Source organism: Paramisgurnus dabryanus, chromosome 15 (genome assembly GCF_030506205.2).
Source record: "Paramisgurnus dabryanus chromosome 15, PD_genome_1.1, whole genome shotgun sequence".
Lineage (NCBI taxonomy): Eukaryota > Metazoa > Chordata > Actinopteri > Cypriniformes > Cobitidae > Paramisgurnus > Paramisgurnus dabryanus.
Window position 1 is genome coordinate 32,475,530 of NC_133351.1, and position 18,482 is coordinate 32,494,011.

At 36.7% G+C, this 18,482-nt stretch overlaps 1 protein-coding gene across 2 annotated transcripts in view; it reads left to right on the top strand.

Annotated features, from left to right (window-relative positions):
- Nucleotides 1-394: 394 nt before the first annotated feature.
- sacs2 (sacsin molecular chaperone 2) overlaps nt 395-18,482 on the top strand; it is a 33,162-nt gene continuing 15,074 nt past the window's right edge. The window contains exons 1-5 of one of the 2 annotated variants that reach the window (XM_065293136.1): nt 395-501; nt 12,022-12,079; nt 12,532-12,619; nt 12,929-13,040; nt 13,210-13,356. In XM_065293136.1, the coding sequence (XP_065149208.1) occupies nt 12,048-12,079; nt 12,532-12,619; nt 12,929-13,040; nt 13,210-13,356 (379 nt within the window). In that variant the 5' untranslated portion in view covers nt 395-501; nt 12,022-12,047. The remainder of the gene's footprint in view (nt 502-12,021; nt 12,080-12,531; nt 12,620-12,928; nt 13,041-13,209; nt 13,357-18,482) is intronic. The other variant, XM_065293137.2, reaches the window with a different exon arrangement.

Here is an 18,482-nt window from a genome sequence, read left to right on the forward strand (position 1 = left end):
GTAAGTGATTATGGGTTTATTCGTGTTTCCGTTTTAAAGACAGAAACGAATAACGGATATACGGACCGGGTCGATTTTATTGTGTGCTGTTTATTTGCTAATGCAAATCATATTCAGACGCGTGAATCTCTGATTCCATGTCACATCTGAATCACGTTTAAAACACGTTTAATGAATAGGAAAACTGTAGTTTCATTATTCCTAGTTTTATTTATTTATTTTATTAATTTTATTTTTTAGAGTAGCCTATTCTGATATTTGGTTTGTAACATTCTTTGTCTGGTGTGGATGCCTTTTTTTAAGAGTTTTATTTGTCAGATTGAACGTCAACACATTAAACAAGAAGTACGGATGAAAGTTTCGTTTCGCTTTCCTCAGACTCTTTCCAGAGAAAAGAAACCAAGGGTGGGTGGGTTTATTTCATCGTGTTTTATTCTCAGTGCTTCCCTTTATTCATTCAGTCAGCTTTGAGAGAAGCATCACGATGAGCTCAAACTGAAGGTAAGTTCGAGAAACCTGAAAATATTCTAGGCTACACCGTTTATCAAATGATGCTTAGAACATAATTAAAGTTTCAATGCTATGCATATGTTGTATGATATGTTAGAAAACATTTAATGTTAAAGGCGTTTGATAAAATGTTTGAAGTAGCCTAGGCTATGCGTTTCAGAGAATGAAAGAAAACAGAAATATTCATCAAGATCAAAGATATGAGATAAGAGCTGATATACAGGGTAGCCTACTGTAACTGAAGCTATAATATTATAGGCCTATTGATTTGATTTTTATTAATCACTACACATTGACCATAATTTCATTCGTTTATTTAATGTATAAAATAAATTAAAAATAAAGATTGTGTTCAAACATGTAGTTGGTAGATCTACAAAAGGTTAACATTTAACCACAATTACATTCCATCCAAATTGGTCACAGCAACCGTAAAAAACCCACAACCGAAACCATTTAAGTAATTTTAACCCTTTAATGCATAAATTATGACCCAGTGGATCAAACTCTTTAAAGTGCAAAAATGCTAAATAATTACTATTACACAGAGAAATGTGAATGTATGTGATATATCTTCAGTTAAACACAGTATCAGGTCAAATAATGTGTAATTTAAAGTTTTCAGGAAGTTACTGCTGACTGTGATTTGATTTTTTTACACCAATGATTTTCAGGTGTTATGCAGAGAAAAGCCCCCCTGCCAGATTATGCCCTACCCCTTTCCCTAATACAGTTGAAGTAAGTATTAAGTGTGGAAAGGGGTTTAGGGAATAGCAAATCAAGCTGCAGTTTCAACAAGCGGGTGTGGAATCTGGCAGGGGTGCTTTTCTAGGCACAACACTGAAATCTGTGTACATTCACAAAAAATCTGTAAAGATCCAGATTTTTCAGAAAAACTTAATGAAAAAAAGATAATGTTTTAGACAGAGAAATATTTTTGTACAAATGTAAAACATCTTTAATATAATTTTACATTGGAAACGTAAGTTACACATTGTTACCGTCAGCTGGGACAAATATAACAAAACAATACAAGATACATTTCTTTGGGTTACTCTTGTTTTTATTAAACCTGGCTATGACCTTGTTAATTGTAAACATATTTTGTCCTTTATCTTTGCAAAAAATTATTAAATTACATTTTAAGTTTAAGTTTCATCAAATGTTTCAAGAAAAACCAAAAGGCATGTTTACTTTCAGCTGTTTTGACCCATAAATTTAAAATGTGCATAAAACATTAGGATTAAAACACTAAATTCATAGGTGGAGGTGGAAAAACTAAAATATGGCTTTAAGACATGTTTTAATAAATGCTACAACACACAAGAAAGTCGCCAGATTAGCAGCAGGACAAATGTAACACTTCAAACTCCTGACATTTAAACCGGAGTTACTTTTATACGGAAAATCTCTGAGAAGGCAAACTTCTGTGTAACAGAAATGAATCTCACTCCCTGACCTCAAGAGGTGCTCTGGGGACAGATGCTGGAGGTCATGGCCTTAAAGGTCACGTTGTTTCTGATCCCGTTTTTTTAAACTTCAGTTAGCGTGTAGTTTAGTGTGTAACACACTAGGGACTTAATAGAACAAGGAAGACATCAGCCCGTTTTTAGGACGGTGAAAACAGCAGTATACAGATAAGTAAATTGTGTGAAAAATATTTATTTTTTACACGTGAAACATGAACACATGTTATATAGCACACTGTAAACACAATCAAAACTTCAAAAACACAGAAAGAACGTGACTTTTAAGCCTCCTTGTTAGAGTGCCCAACTGCAATGCCTGTCCCCCATCCCTGGTTTATGAATTTTGGAGAGCCGCTGGGCACAATGTCTTGTAGGCCCCCCAAGCACAGAGTGAATTGATATATACATTTAGTAAATACATTTGTCCAACACGACTTACAAATTAGGTAACAATAGAAGCAACAGCAACACAAGAATGGCAATAAGTGCACTAGAACTAGTCTCATCAAGTCTAACACAGTATACATAACCAATGGTTACTAATTATTATTATTATTTTTTTGACAGAGAATATAAAGATAAAAAAGATATTAGCAAGTTAGGTGTTGGAAAGAGAAGAGAAGGCATTCATCAGGAGTTTGGGCATGTGCAAGAGGTGGCGGCGCAAAGAACTGACTGCTGATAGTGTTTGTTTTCTTCACAAAGAATGAACGTCAACCGTTAAGTCAGATAAGGTGGGGGCGGGCAGACAAAGAAGAGTAGAGAAGAGGTGTGTTCGAAATCGGCTGTGGCTGGATGTAACCGATCGGCGAGATTAGCCATGTGCAGGCGGGGAGGGGCTGAAAACGGAGAAGTGAAGTCAACACGCCATGGTTGCTGCATTTACGTCAGGCATGGCTGATCACGAGGCGTTTGCTTGCTTCATCGCATTAAACATGATTAGTAAGATGTAAACTACATAAAAAAGTGAATTATACTGTTTTGAATGTCCGTGTATGAGCATGAGTGGCTTACAGAGGCTTACAGCATCTGTTTTTACAGGAATAAAGTTTAATAAGCATATATTATTTAAATACCAATGTAGTGGGGTCTATGCTTTTTATCCATTTTATTTTGATGAACATGACACAAGTTAACATCAAGACTACAAGAAAATAGCTTTAACTGTTAAAAAATACAGATTTGTGAACTGAGGGTGTGAAAATAAACACGAAACACACGTGATTGTTGTCATGTGGTGAATCTGACCAATCGTGAAACAGCTGTGTCGTCATTAGAGCGCGTGCAGCTCCTCTTCGCGAACTGCGCTGGCTAACTCAGGCGGCTGATCTCGAATCGCTCTCGCGGTACTTAAAAACCACATGACACAGTTACGTGCCTGCAGCGCCAGCTTAAGTCAGACAAAATTACTAACCGGAATGCACTGCTTCAAGTCAGCCGCCGATCGATCTGCGCTGCGATGCTCACAGAGAACATTATATAGCCAAGGGTTAGAAGTGATTACCTGGGCTCGTGCAGATGTCCAAGGGCTAAGCAAGTGTAGGTGTGGGGATAGAGTGTTGGTGGCGTTGTTTGTATTTAATAGGGAGAGTTGGTTAGGACAGTGTGAAGGAGACCACAAATGGGGAGGGAGAAAGCGTACGTAGGTTGCGCCGGAATGTGCCCAGTGGGGGATCGTGTGCCTAAAGGCTGATAAGTCAAGATCAAGATTAATGAGGAAGAGATCATTTGTGTGTAGCGGGGTGACCTAGGTGTGTGTAGATGAGATCTGAAAGATTACCAGACATGTGGGTTGGTAAAGTGGGGACTCGTTTGAGGTCAAACGATGCGGTCAGTGTGTTGAAGTCGGCTGCCAGGGATTTCTCCAGGTGGATGTTGAAGTCACCAAGTACTACTAGAGGAGTGCCATCTTCTGGGAAGAAAGACAGAAGTACATCCAAGTCCTCAAGAAATGTCCAAGCTGACCTGGTGGGTGATAAATAACTAGAAAATGGATTTTAGTAGGGTGGATTATAGTAACAGCATGCGTTGTGCAATTTCTGTGTGAAAAAAAAATGTTAGAGAGGGCAGCGGTAGTGGCGGTTCCCTCTGGTTTGATCCGGATCTCAGTAAGTGCTAGAACAGAAAGATCAAAATATGAAGCAATAGCTGTAATGAAATCTGCTACAGCAGATTAGCAGTTCCATAAGCCAATGGAAATGAGGCGGTTGTGGAAAAGATAAAAATAATAAAAGAACAAACAAAGTTAGTGCAAAAATAGTGCAATACTCAAGCCCCTGCTCGGTGGAGTCGTGCAGGTAGAGTCGCAGGTCTTTTTTTTATTTTTATATATTTGAAAAAGGGACAATGTACACACATCGACATTCGTAATAAATGTAAGTGAACCCGAATTAGCCACAGGCTAATTTTCATCGGCAGTCCCCTTGCCAGATGTTATTAGGCATCCTAAAATAAAACTGTTATAATACAATAAAATTATTAATACAATAAACAAAAAATAAAAAAGTTATACTAAAAATCACAACAAATAAAATGACCAAGTGATATATACATACATATACAGTGCACAGCATAAATGAGTACACCCCCTTTGAAAATTAAGATTTTTCTCAATTTTTTGTAAATATGAGACCAATTTGTTGTATTTTACACACCAGTTTTATTAAACATTTATGTTTCTTTACATAAGAGTGAAAGTCACTTACCATCTTAAGGGTATGAAAAATAACACATTTAAATCAAATTAGGTGATGCAAAAATGAGTACACCCTACAAAAATTCTTAAAAAAAAAAACCAGTCTAATATTTCGTATGGCCTCCATTCTTTTTTAAAAAACAGCACTAATTCTTCTAGACATTGAATAAACATGTTGACAACATACAGTTACATCTTTTATTCTCCATTCTTGAACAATGACCTCTTTCAGATCCTGGATGCTGGATGGAGAATAACGTTCTGCTTGTCTTTTTAAAACTCCCCATACCTCAACCTGGGGTTGAGGTCTGAATCACGTTTACCCTGTGCTTCTTCTAAAATGAATGAGTGACCTTAGATGTGTGTTTTGGGTCACAATCATGTTGAAAGATTGCCCGATGACCAACGGCACAGAGTGATGGTAGCATCTTCTCTTTAAGTATTTCACAGTACATCTGTGTATTCATGATGCCGCAGTACTCATGCAAGCCCACAGAAGAGCACTTCCACCACCATGCTTTACTTTTGGTACCATGCATTTTTCATTGTATTCCTCCTCACTCGTACCACACCATAAAGTTTGGAAGACCTCAGAGCCACAAAGATTAATCTCTGTCTCAATACTCCAAAGTATAGAGAGTTAGAGACCCAATAGTCTTTTCCTTTCTCAATATGAGCTCTAGCAAAAGGCTTTTTGTGCATTGGCTTTACCAGTGGCTTCCTCTGTGGATGACAGCCATTCATGCCTCTCCTTTGCCCTATACGTCTGTCGTGTGGTGTCACGGGAAAGAACAGAGATTGACTTTCTAATGATTTAGCCAACTGTGCTGAACTTGCATGATGATTTTTTTCAACATCTCTCATCACAGAACACTCTTGATGAGGTGTTAACTTCAGTGGACGAGTTATATCAGTCACTTACATTTTTTTCTTTTTCAAAAACCATGCATAAACATTTTTCTCTCAAAAATACAAACATGTACATACATGTTAATCATATAATATAGTAGCCCAGTTTGTGCTGAATGCAGTGTTATAAGACTTTTGCCATTATTATGTTTTTAAGTCCCTAAAAAAAAGCACAAATGTCAGGGCAGGTCAAAACTTCTCCAGGGCCCTAAAAACCCCTTAGACCCCAGAGGGTTAAAGGGATAGTTCGGCCAAAAATGATATTATAATGATATTTACTCACCCCCAAGCTGTCCGAGTTTGTCAGACAAACACATTTTCGGATATTTTAGAAAATGTTTTAGATCTTTCAGTTGATTAAATGTAATGTTACGGTGTCCAGCCATAGTCCACGACCTTCAAGTCCAAAAAAAGTGCGTCCATCCTTCACAAAATAAATCCAAACGGCTCCAGGATGATAAACAAAGATCTTCTGAGGGTAATCCGCACGGTGTTGTTGTAGAAATATCCATATTTAAAACTTTATTAACGAAAATAAATACCTTCCGGTAGCGCCGCCATCTTAATCGCGTCCGCATTCAAGATCAGAGCTTACGCAGCCTACGGAGGCTACTCTGCTGCTGCTCTGTGCCCCCGCCCTCCGAATTTGTCATACGTCACTAAGAAAAGTGCGTACACTACGCTAATACTCTCTCCTGAATACAGAGGAGTCTAAGATGGCGGCGCTACCGGAATGTAGTTATTTACGTTAATAAAGTTTTAAATATGGATATTTCTACAACAACACCGCACGGATTACCCTCAGAAGACCATTGTTTATCATCCTGGAGCCGTTTGGATTTATTTTGTGAAGGATGGTCGCACTTTTTTTGGACTTGAAGGTCGTGGACCCCGTAACATTACATTTAATCAACTGAAAGATCTAAAACATTTTCTAAAATATCCGAAAATGTGTTTGTCTGAAAAACGATGGACATATGCAACTCGGACAGCTTGGGGGTGAGTAAATCATGGGTTTAACTCTTTCCCCGCCATTGACGAGATATCTCGTCAATTAAGAGAAAACGCTTCCCCGCCAATGACGAGATTTTCCGTCTTTCCGCAATACCGCTATTATCCACCAGGTGGCGCCCTTCCGCAACTTTTTAAACCCGGAAGTATTGCCCTATGGCAAGCGGCTGCATGTCCGTGTCTGTTTTAAAGATCGCTCTGAATGGGATCTCTATGAAAAGTCCATCACAAAAATGGAATTATCTCTGCTTTTTGCTCAAAATGTGGTGTTTTTGCAGAAACCTACCCATATTCAAAAGCTGATTACAAAAGAACCACTAAAGGTAGGATGAAAGTTTTTTTTTTTTTTTAAGCAGAGGGTCTGTTCTTTCATTTGGTATATTGTATGTTTATATATTTAAAGAAGAACATTTTCTGGAAGGCATTAAACTTTGGTGAAAATCATGAAAAACGCCGGCGCTGGCTGGCAACTTTTTTTAAAACTGCTGGCGGTGAAAGAGTTAATATCATTTTTGGCCGAACTATCCCTTTAATGGGTGTTTTCAAAAAAAGACACAAGAAACTAGAATTATTTGTTGCTTATGCACATTGGGTTTGTCTATTGTTGTGACCTAGATGAGGATCAGATCACATTTCATGGCAAATCACTGCAGAAAAACAGTTCATTCCTAGGGGTTTGCATACTTTTCTTGCCACTGACTGTAGATGTTTTTGTTGCAAGCATGAACCTGCACATAGACCTGCACAGGGGCAGAGGCTCAAGTAAAAAATTGGTACTTCTCTTAGGCCTAGTGCTTTTTAAAGGAATAGTCTACTCATTTTCAATATTAAAATATGTTATTACCTTAACTAAGAAGAGTTGATACATCCCTCTATCATCTGTGTGCGTGCACGTAAGCGCTGGGGCGCGCTGCGACACTTCAATAGCATTTAGCTTAGCCCCATTCATTCAATGATACCACTCAGAGATAAAGTTAAAAGTGACCAAACACATCAACGTTTTTCCTATTTAAGACGAGTTGTTATACGAGCAAGTTTGGTGGTACAAAATAAAATGTAGCGCTTTTCTAAGCGGATTTAATAGAGGAACTATAATGTATGGCGGAACAGCACTTTTGGGAGTACTTCAACTCGCCTGAAAAATCCACTCCCCTTCTCCCTCTCATAATGGGAGAGGGAGAGTGTTATTGTGCCGAGTCGAAGTACTCCCAAAAGTGACTTCCGCCATACAATATAGTTCATCTTTTAAATCCGCTTAGAAAAGCGCTACGTTTTATTTTGTACCACCAAACTTGCTCGTATAACTACTCGTCTTAAATAGGAAAAACGTTGATGTGTTTGGTCACTTCTAACTTTATCTCTGAGTGGTACCATTGAATGAATGGGGCTAAGCTAAATGCTATCGAAGTGTCGCAGCGCGCTCCAGCGCTTACGTGCACGCACACAGATGATAGAGGGATGTATCAACTCTTCTTAGTTAAGGTAATAACATATTTTAATATTGAAAATGAGTAGACTATTCCTTTAACAAAATGTTAAATATATTGACACAACTTCCTTAACAGTTTATTTTAATTCCCTCTCATAAACGCAACTTTTATATTCAACAGATTTCTACAAAAATAATCAGTTCACACAAAGGGTTCATCACAGGAACAGGAGACAGCAAAGGAAACAACAATGTGCATGTTTTCTATGCTAGTTTCAAAACATTCAGAATAAATGACTGTGCCAAGGAGATGGTGGACAGTTTCACTAATAATTTGTTTGTTAATTTTGCACAAGGCAGTAAATCTTTATAATTCTTTTGGTGTTCAAAGAACACATCTCTACACTAAACTAAACAAATGAGTGTTGCTGCTATTTTGTTAATTTCATAAGAAAAACTCTGCATAAATAGTGGGAAAAAATACAGCACCTGAAATTGTTACAAAAAGTCTTGAACTTTAAACTAAAATCTGTTACTTTTGCCTTATCAAACTTTAGAGTTGTCTTTTGGCTAATTCGCTATAAAGCTGGGGCACTGGTAGTTGAGTCATTTGATCTCCACTCACCTTCACACAAGTCAAGTAAAACACAGCTTGAATACGACCTGTGTGTGGAGCTCATGCCTTTCTGTCTGTCTGTTGGCGATATGTGCCAACCTCTCCTGTGCATAGATGCGGAGGGAGGGGGGCATCAGAATACGACAAACTTCGACAGGCTTCACGTCTGTACCCGCGCAGCTTCCAAAGCATACTCAACCAAAGACAAACGAGGATGGATACGTTCGACACATGCGCAGTACAAATGATTTCTTATACAAATGATTACTTTACCTGGCTCTATAGGGCTGCACTGATTCACATCATTTACAGGGCATTTTCAAATTCAGGATAGAAGTCATTTTATAATTAGAGTACATGTCATCTCCATGGATTTTACACATTTTTTATTAACTTTTCACTTCAAGCAATGATCACTTTTATATCAGGGGACATTTCTAATTAATTTAATACAAAAATCCAATAGATACCCAACTTTTATCTTGCAAAAATGTAATATTTCATACTGGAATTTGCTGGTTTCTCTATTTCTTGTCCAAAACAATCATTCAATTGTGAGAAAGTTGTTTCAAAAAATATTTTGCTTATGCATCTACATTAAATCATGCATTTTGTGTATGTCCGAGATATCAGTGTCAACTGTGTTACTCCCTATAAACCCCCATATAAATCAGCAATAGTTTGTTCCAAAGTCACATGTCCAACATCACGTGATGCAATTCCTTTTTTGGAGGGAAATTTGAAGTCAGTGTGGTAAATCATAACTTCTCCTCTTTAATATATTATCTAATTGTTGTCTGCACATAGAGTAGATTAATTGATAGTCAACTGTGTTATCAACATGTTCTGGTGAACTTGCGTCACGTTATATTTTTAAATGTGTAGAGAAAGAATATAAAAACATTAATCAAGGTCAGCTTCTAACTAATCCAAAGCCAGCTGTTTGCACAAAGCCCTACAATGACCGAAATGTCAACTGTGTTACCCATCAACTCGGTTACCCATCAACTATAATCTGTCCTGTCAATGGTGTTATTCCTGTCAACTGTGTACTTTGTCTGTCAACTGTGTTATGTGTTTTTATGTCATAAATCTTTAAAATGTGAACTAAACCATTAGAAAAATAGATGGAAATCTTGGGTAAGTATGTGAATAATACTAAATTATGTTGATCAAAAGTTTTATAATTTCTTCATGATAGCATTCCACAATGGCCATTTATAAAGTTCCAAATTCATATTTAAAAATCAGTTAGACTGTTAACCTCAAAAACACTGGTGAATATACTACAAAAACTTAAAAAGAAGTGTTATCAAACGTGTGGTACTTCATTCATGTTTAAAGGAGACATCATGCTAAATCCACTTTCTTAGCTCTAAAAATGCATTTTGTTGTATATTTGTAGTGTTTATAAGTACATAAAAGTTGAAATTAGTCTCTTCAGGTGCTTTGTTGATATCTTTATATTCTGTTTTGGTCATATTTTCCAACCTGTTCTGATTTTTCTATTATCTATTACGTTTTTTGAACAATTACGTCACAGTATTTGCAGCGGAACTGCCAAATAAGGACATCGACTCCCAGTCCAACACTACGAGCAATCCGCCATTTTTTATTTCTCGCTGCGATATTGTAGTCCAAGCTCAAGGATGCAGAAGTTACGAGAGCGTAAATCAAAATGTTCGGTTGTTGAACCTGTGCCTGGTTGAGTTTTATTTTTCACGGAAATGTCATTTTTTTTGTGCGCGAAGCACTTCAAGGATAACTATTTCACCAACCTCCACCAGTATAAAGTAGGATTTGCCGATAGACTTCGTCTGATTGAGGGGTAAATTACTTCTATCTTTGGAGACGACGAGCAGAGCACTTCGGTAAGCTGTAAATAACTATAAAAACAGTAAAGTACACGGTGGTCATGGTTTAGCAGTGCTGTTTCTCAATCTGAAGGCTGCAGCCTGCATGTCGTCATCAACCCGGGATTAAGTTATAGCATATTACAACAACTTACAATTAACTAAGAATAATAGTCAACTTTATAATTGTTAATATACGGCATTAACACACCATTGCGATACCTCCATATGAAGAAGTTGTTCTGCAGGTTCGTCGTCTTCATTTTCATCTCGCTCCATTTCCGACTCTGGCGCGAACATATAAGGCTGGATGGACAAGTCTTCCGTTGTTGACATTTTGTGAATAACGAGTAAATAAAAAGTTTCTGTGTCGCTAGATAATCGTATCTCTGCTATAAAACTACAAAAATGGCCGAACGGGGTGGAGTTTAACCGAGTGTCACCTCTGCAACCTGGAGAGGGGGCAGGGTATGACGTGCATTTAAAAAGACAGTACCAAAACGAGTTGCTCTCAGATGCACATCAGAAAAGGGGTAAAAAGGGGGACTGTGGGGCTATAATAATGAGGAATTCAGACCCAAGCATTGCAGTTTCACTTTATATAGACCACAAATAGATGATTTATATGTAAAAAGGACAGATTTAAAAGCATGATATGTCTGCTTTAAATTAACACAGAATTTGTCCATAACACAATTTGACAAAATTATGGATCAAATGTTAATTTTCATTAACAAGTCTTCATTTCCAAGTCTTTAGAGCAAGTAATAAAGAAGATCAAACTCAACAACAATATAAAACATAATATATCTATAAACTCAGTTTTGACAATAGTAAATATTCAATTCGCCAAATTTAAATAAACAATACTGACAAAAATGTACTTGCTACATCCTATGGAAAGGATTCACAAACATGGCTGAATGCCCATTTACAGACCCAGACCTTGCCAATGTAAGAGAACAAAGAAAGGGAGTGAGGCCTACTTATAGACCTCAGCTAGGGGATTATGGGTAATGAAGTGCAGTGGAATATGGCTTGTAGGAAATGTAGTTCAACAAATCTAGTTCACAACAAACATGTCAGATTCGTCTAGGGTGACCATACATGCCATTCTTCTCGGACGCATCCCGTCCAGGATTTCGGTGCGTCTTCCGGAAGTCGTAATTGTTGACCGCATACGCCATTCAGTTAAAAACATAAGAGATACAATCGTAGTAATATTTTTACCTTAAAATGTAATGGTTGCATTTCTGTAATATAATAATAATCCTGTATGACGTATGCGGTCGACGAATACGACTTCCGGAAGACGAACACAAAATCCTGGACTGGATGCGTCCGGGAAGAATGGCTCGTATGGTCACCCTAGATTCGTCAGTCTTTCAGCTTTCCCTAAACCTTTAAACATGCCATGTTCTCCTAATGCAGTGATGCTGCAAATTCTTCAGCATCTTTGCACTGCTCCACACTGACATCCAGTATTTGAGATTAATAGCTAATAATATATTTTTCTCAATTTGTTTCAGCACAGTGGAGACTGTAAAGAAGCACAATGAGTTCAGAATCGAAGCAAAAGAAGAAAAAGTAAGTCACAGTTTTGATTGATTTGTTTTTCATCTTAAAATTAATATATACTTTTTGGGGCAGTTTCCCAGACAGATCTTAAGACTAGTGACCAGTCCCAGAATAAAATGCATTTTTGAGATGTCTTAACTTCAAACAGCTAGCACTGACATTACTTAAAATATATCAATGCCATTGTTTTTTCTCAAGAGGTGCGTGCACCAGTAATGTTTTTTGTAAAAACTATTAAATGTCCTAAAGTTACCTAGGGCCAAGTCCTGGCTTAATCTAAACCCATGTGCAGGAAACTGCCCCTTAAAGAGCATTGCTCGGAAAGCACATTGAGAGTTTATGTAAATAATTTTTTTTTATGATTTACAGACAATTATTGATATACTAACACATGTATTGTAGAACATTGAATTGATTTTGCATGCGTTTTGTGTGGTCATTTTTAATATGGTTTAATACAGAAACAGATTTGGTGCGACGTCCCCTCCATTTATTGATTATCTGAAAGAGATTTTGAGAAGATACCCAGATGGGGGACAAATACTAAAGGTATGTTTACTGGAATAAAATAACACCTTTACTGTTTATTGGACGTTGTATAGCACTTTCCACTAGTATTTGATGTGCCATGACTTTTTTAATCTTTACTGTAGAAGTAAACATTTTCTAATACCCATTTTGGTTGTACAACTATTTGATGTTAAACCCCTCATTATTTAGCATAAAATGAAGCTAATATAAATAATAGTAGGCTATAGTTTTAAGCACATCAAATGTCTGTATTTTTTGTAATCTGTTTATCGGCATGAATGTTGGCCTGTATGATGACTATACTGTAAATGTGATGTGACATCTCAGGAGCTGATTCAGAATGCAGACGATGCAGGAGCTTCATCTGTGGTGTTCATTCATGATGAAAGACATTATGGGACTCAGAGCCTCTGGAGTGAAGAGCTCAAAAAATATCAGGGTATGAAATGACAAATGAGTTTCATATGAGAGACCAGAGTAATGAATGATATCTGTCCCTACTCTGCTTACATTAATACTGTATGTAATATATGTGCTGCTGCTCTTTTGAACATCATCAGTTTTTACTTGTGTATTATTGTGTATTAAATAACTGTGTTTTTTGGCAGGCCCTGCTCTCTACGCTTTCAATGACGCTGCCTTCACAGATGAAGACTGGGAGGGGATTCAGAAAGTCGGCCGAAGCATTAAGCACGATGATCCCACAAAAGTTGGGAGATTTGGGATTGGCTTCAACTCTGTTTATCATATAACAGGTATTATATACTACATAAACAAATTAAAACCAAATATTCTTTTAGTTTACCAGCTGGTTACAAATCAGCTAATTTCTACATCCAGTCAGAATCAGAAAATAATTCCAAACACACTGCATGATTAGAAATCCTATACATCTTGATTCATTTTAAGCCTTGTACTGTGTTTAAAACACTATACACTTGTGGTGTTCCCGGTCAAAAAATACTGGCCTACCAAAGATCAAATCACTTTTGCTAATCTTTTTTTCAACTTATTTTCCTTCCATTTTAGCTTTGCATTTCTTTTTGAATGAATTCATTATAGGCCTTATAAATCTGATCGTATGCACCTCAGCTTCTTAAAGAGCATTATTTTACTGACTTCTTTTAATCAAAAACTATAGTGCGTAAGATCAGATAAGTGAGGCCTACAATTAACCAGTTCAAAAAGAAATACAAAACCAGTCCTAAATGAAAGAAAACTAATTAACAATATTTAGTTATAATTTTACATAACGAGTGATTTATAAGCTGTTTTCTATTGGCCACTCATCAGGGGCGCAATGAACAGTTTCAAGGGGGGTATGCAAGATAGAATTTTGGGCCCCTTTCTTTAGATGATTGTTTGATTTTCATTATGTGTAGCTATATAAAATTACTCAGTTGAGTGCGTTTATGTAATTTTACAGGTCGCATTTACAACTAAAAATAAATGCATGAAGCAAAAAAAATTTATTCGAAAAACGAATAGCCTATCATTTTAATCTGGAAAGGCAGAAAACATTCACATGATTTTAAATAGATCACTAGAAGAAGAATAATGAATGAAAAATGCATTTGTGAATCTATGGAAATCTCTGGTAGGAGCTTTGAAAGTCGCCGCAGTCGAGTGTTCCACGCGGTTTTAGAAGCGAAATGTGTACATTATGTTTAGCCTATAATAGTTCATTCTTCAGAGTTCATATTGATGATCTTATAGTCCATTTAAAAATGTTCTTACGAACTGACTGTATTCGTCAGAAAAACACTAAATAACTTCTATTCTCTTTATGTTGCTGTTCTCTGCGTGTGGTATGTGTTCCGTCCTCCGCTCATGACAAAAAGGGTGGCCGGCAAAATTAAAATTAATATTACGTTGATCTTTAAGAGTGTGCGCTTCGCCCGCGCACGCCCTTCGCCAGTGACACTGAAATTGCAAAAAGCAACTATATCATTACAAAGATAATACTGCATGTTTTGGCATTTGGTAGTATATTGCAGTAGGGTATATTTGTTACGTAATGAGATGCACGGTGTTCTTTTTAATGTTCTTTTTCTTTAATATTCACAACACTTCTCAACAAAACATTGATTAAAACTAAGAGACAAATTACATTAAACGAAATTCATTTGAAGCAGACATTTGAAGCAAACAAAACTTAATTTAAACTCGAAAATTATGTCACTCCATTTGTACCGTCATATTAGCCTTCAATCCATTACAACAACCAATATATGGCGTTTAAAATTAGAGTCTTAATATTCGGATTAAATTAAAACAAAACAATTAACAACATTACAACAATATTTAAACACAACAATACTCAAACATAAATATAAAATAGACATTCTCTATTAAGATATGTTAAAAACAATCTAATATAGCGTTTATAATAGCTGCACTAAGTTTACTATTTTGGGCAAAACCTCCGTTGCAAACCTGAATAAAAATGAATCACTTTCATTTTGAAAATCATGCGCTGTCACATTAAAACCAGCTCTTAGTAATTTAAAATTTAACTCAATTATGGCTTATACAATTCTCCTATTTCAAATTTATTTAGAAAATAATATTTTTAACTACGCCTATTAAGTTATTGTCCGTCTTAGAAATGCAATAGTTGTCAGCAGTCGCTATGCTAATATTTCCCTAAATAAAGCTCTTGCTGTCCTTTTGTATTAACACAAGTATTTTTCATGAAACATACAGTTTACGGATCAGCATGAACGCTTTTTAGTGGCATGTGAGATCTTACCTTGAAATGCCAAACAGTAGGGCTGTCGACTTTTTGTCGTAACTTTGCATAGCAAACCCACCAAACTGATCCCAAACCAAAATGTTGCCTACCCACCCATATCCATACCCACACAATCAAATTAAAAACCACCAGAACCGCCAAATATGTAATTACATCTACTAGGTCATGCATGCACGCTGTTTTTTAAAAGTGTCTCAATTTTACTTAACACAAAGTCATTGACTGTAGCTTTATATTAATTTACTTTACATTTTACTACAGTGTTAATAATTAAACGTGTACAATAAAAAAATAAAAAGGGAAAAGTGATGACGGTGGGGCCCCCTAGCGTACTCATGGGCCCATATGCCTGGCACACTCTGAACCCCCCCTAACGGAGCCCCTGCCACTCATTTTTGACTGGGAACACCACAAAGAGGGAAAAAAAATCACAAAAAAGCATTGAAAATAAACCATTTCTTTTTTAGGGGTTTTTGAGTTATAGGGCCATATTATAACGGCATATTCTAAGGGCATGATCTAAAGCAGTGGTTCTTAACATTATTCCTGGAGGCCCACTACCCTGCACATTTTGTATGTCTCCCTTATTTAACACACCTGATTCAAATCATCAGCTCATTAGAAGAGATCTCAATGAACTGAACTGAGTCTGTCAGATAAAAGAGACATACAAAATGTGCAGGGCAGTGGGCCTCCAGGAATAACGTTAAGAACCACTGCTCTAAAGCACACAGCGCAAGTTCACTTAGGGCATGCTCGAATCTACTTTTGCTAGTTTAACGACGGGAAAAATTATTGGCGTGCACATGCAGCTAATGGTCTACAAGGGTTGTCTCTTTTCTCTTAAAGAATAATGGGTGTGTTTTGGGCGTAACATGTAATAAACCAAGCCTCATCTCTCATTGGCTTTAAAAGCCAGTTGCACTCGTGCCATGGCGGATTCCCATTTTACATGACAGAATTTGTAAGAAAAAAAACTGTAAGATGTAAGCAGAGGAAGAAGACCACTAGTTTGAGAGTAACAATAAAATATTCCATTGAATTAATTTTTTTATTTATTAAAATTATTATTTTTGTAATAAAAGCTTTGTTCTCTTAAAAAAGTTTTTTTCAGAGTTATAATTAAAATAATCAGGGTTTTAATTGCTAAAGAATAAGGGTGTCACGATTTCGATTTTAAATCGAAATCGATCGAAATTAAGTCACAACCTCGAACTTCGCATAAAAAAATAGGATCGTCAATGCTGCCATGCCCCCATGTCACGTCCGGTCGGCTTGTCAAGCGGGGGAAAATAATAAAGCAATAAACCCCGAGAAGCAGTGGGTTACCAGTGCATTTTATAACAGCTAAGGGGCGTTGTTAAACCCCCTTAGCTGTTATAAAATGCACTGGTAACCCAACGCTTCGAGGGGTTTATTGCGTTTATAAAACGGTTACTTCATATGCATAACGTTAGCGGGATTTTATAAAATAAAACCCAAAAAAGTTGTAATTATATTAGTACAAATATTACTCTTCCGCCAAACAAAGTAGTTCCTCAGAATCAAGTGTGACTGAAACAGAGCGCTGTTCCCAACCAACACAGACACAGCAAAGACACAATGAAAACATGATTTAAGACTGTGGTGTTTATTTTATAAATCACCATTCATCTAATTTATACATTAACATTTATATCGTGCAACTGTTGAAGTGATGATCAAATATGCTTGGAAGCATGCTGAACTCTTTCCCCGTCAGCGTTTTTTTTGTTTTTTTAAGTTGCCACCCAGTTTTAGTTTAATGCCTTCCAGAAAATTATCTTCTTAAATAAACATAAAATATCAAATGAAAGAACAGACCATCCGCTTTCAAACAAAAACAAACAAAAAAACATTTCATCCTACCTTCATTTGATCTCTTATCACCTCTCAAATTTTTTTATTAAAAGGGGAGATAATTCCATTTTTGTGAAGAACTTTAGTAAGAGATCAGATTCAGACGGAGCCATGAACAGTACTACACAGTGTTTTCAGTGAATGCGTCAGTGTTTAAGTTGGGTAAGATCGCCACCCAGTGGATAATAGCGGACGTATGAACTTGAGTTATAAAATCCTCAGACAACGTTTTCTCTTTATCGACGAGATGACTCAACAATATTTATTGACATTCATCTGGATATCGCCATTAATTGTGCAATTGTAGACAAATTAAAAATATGATTTAAGACTGTGGTGTTTATTTTCATAAATCAATACGCAGTAACAGTGGCGCAGTGATACTTATGTAATGTGGTCTGAACCGTGAGGTTACCGGTGTATTTTATCACGGCTTAGAACGCGTTTCAACCAATCAGAATGAAGAACCAGAACTGCCCGTTTTATAAACTGCCTTTAAAAACATTGGTCCAGCGGAACGCAATTTATATTTTAAACACGAGGGATGTATTGCTACAACTCCTTGTAATGCATATCATAAACAGGATTACTACCTAGTGATCTGGCTTTGGACAGAGCGCAGCTCTCTGCACGTGCGTGAGAGTGAGAGAGGCGCCAAGATGCAGCGGGTTATATTTTATACAAAAGGGATAGTTTGCCTCAGCTCGCATGAAATGCATAAAACTGAACAAATACGTAAGGATTACTACTTTTGTTTATGTTTAGACTTTGGACAGATGCGAGAGCGTGCACGTGAGACAGAGAGAAGCGCAGCTGCTTATGACACGCTGGATTTATTTTTAGATGCTAGGAGTCCAAGACGTGCGCATTAAGTCCATGTGCGTGCAAGAAGGAATCCTCTCTCTACAAGCTATCTTGCGTAAAGTGAAGCTCACAAACCCCCACACAAGGAAAAGCATGCAATGTGCATGTTAATGTGAAACTATAATAATAATAATGGCATATATTTTTTTGTCTTTCAAAAAGATTATAATTTAAAAACAGAGAATCGAATCGCGACCTTAGAATCGAAAATGTAATCGAATCGAGGATTTGGAGAATCGTGACACCCCTACTAAAAAATATGGTTATACTCAGTGTAGGGAGAACGCTGGTAGTGCTTTTATAAAAATAGACTATTACTTAAAAATGGTTCCCATCTCATCATACGCACAGTTACAAAGTCATCAAAAAAAATGATTCCATGAG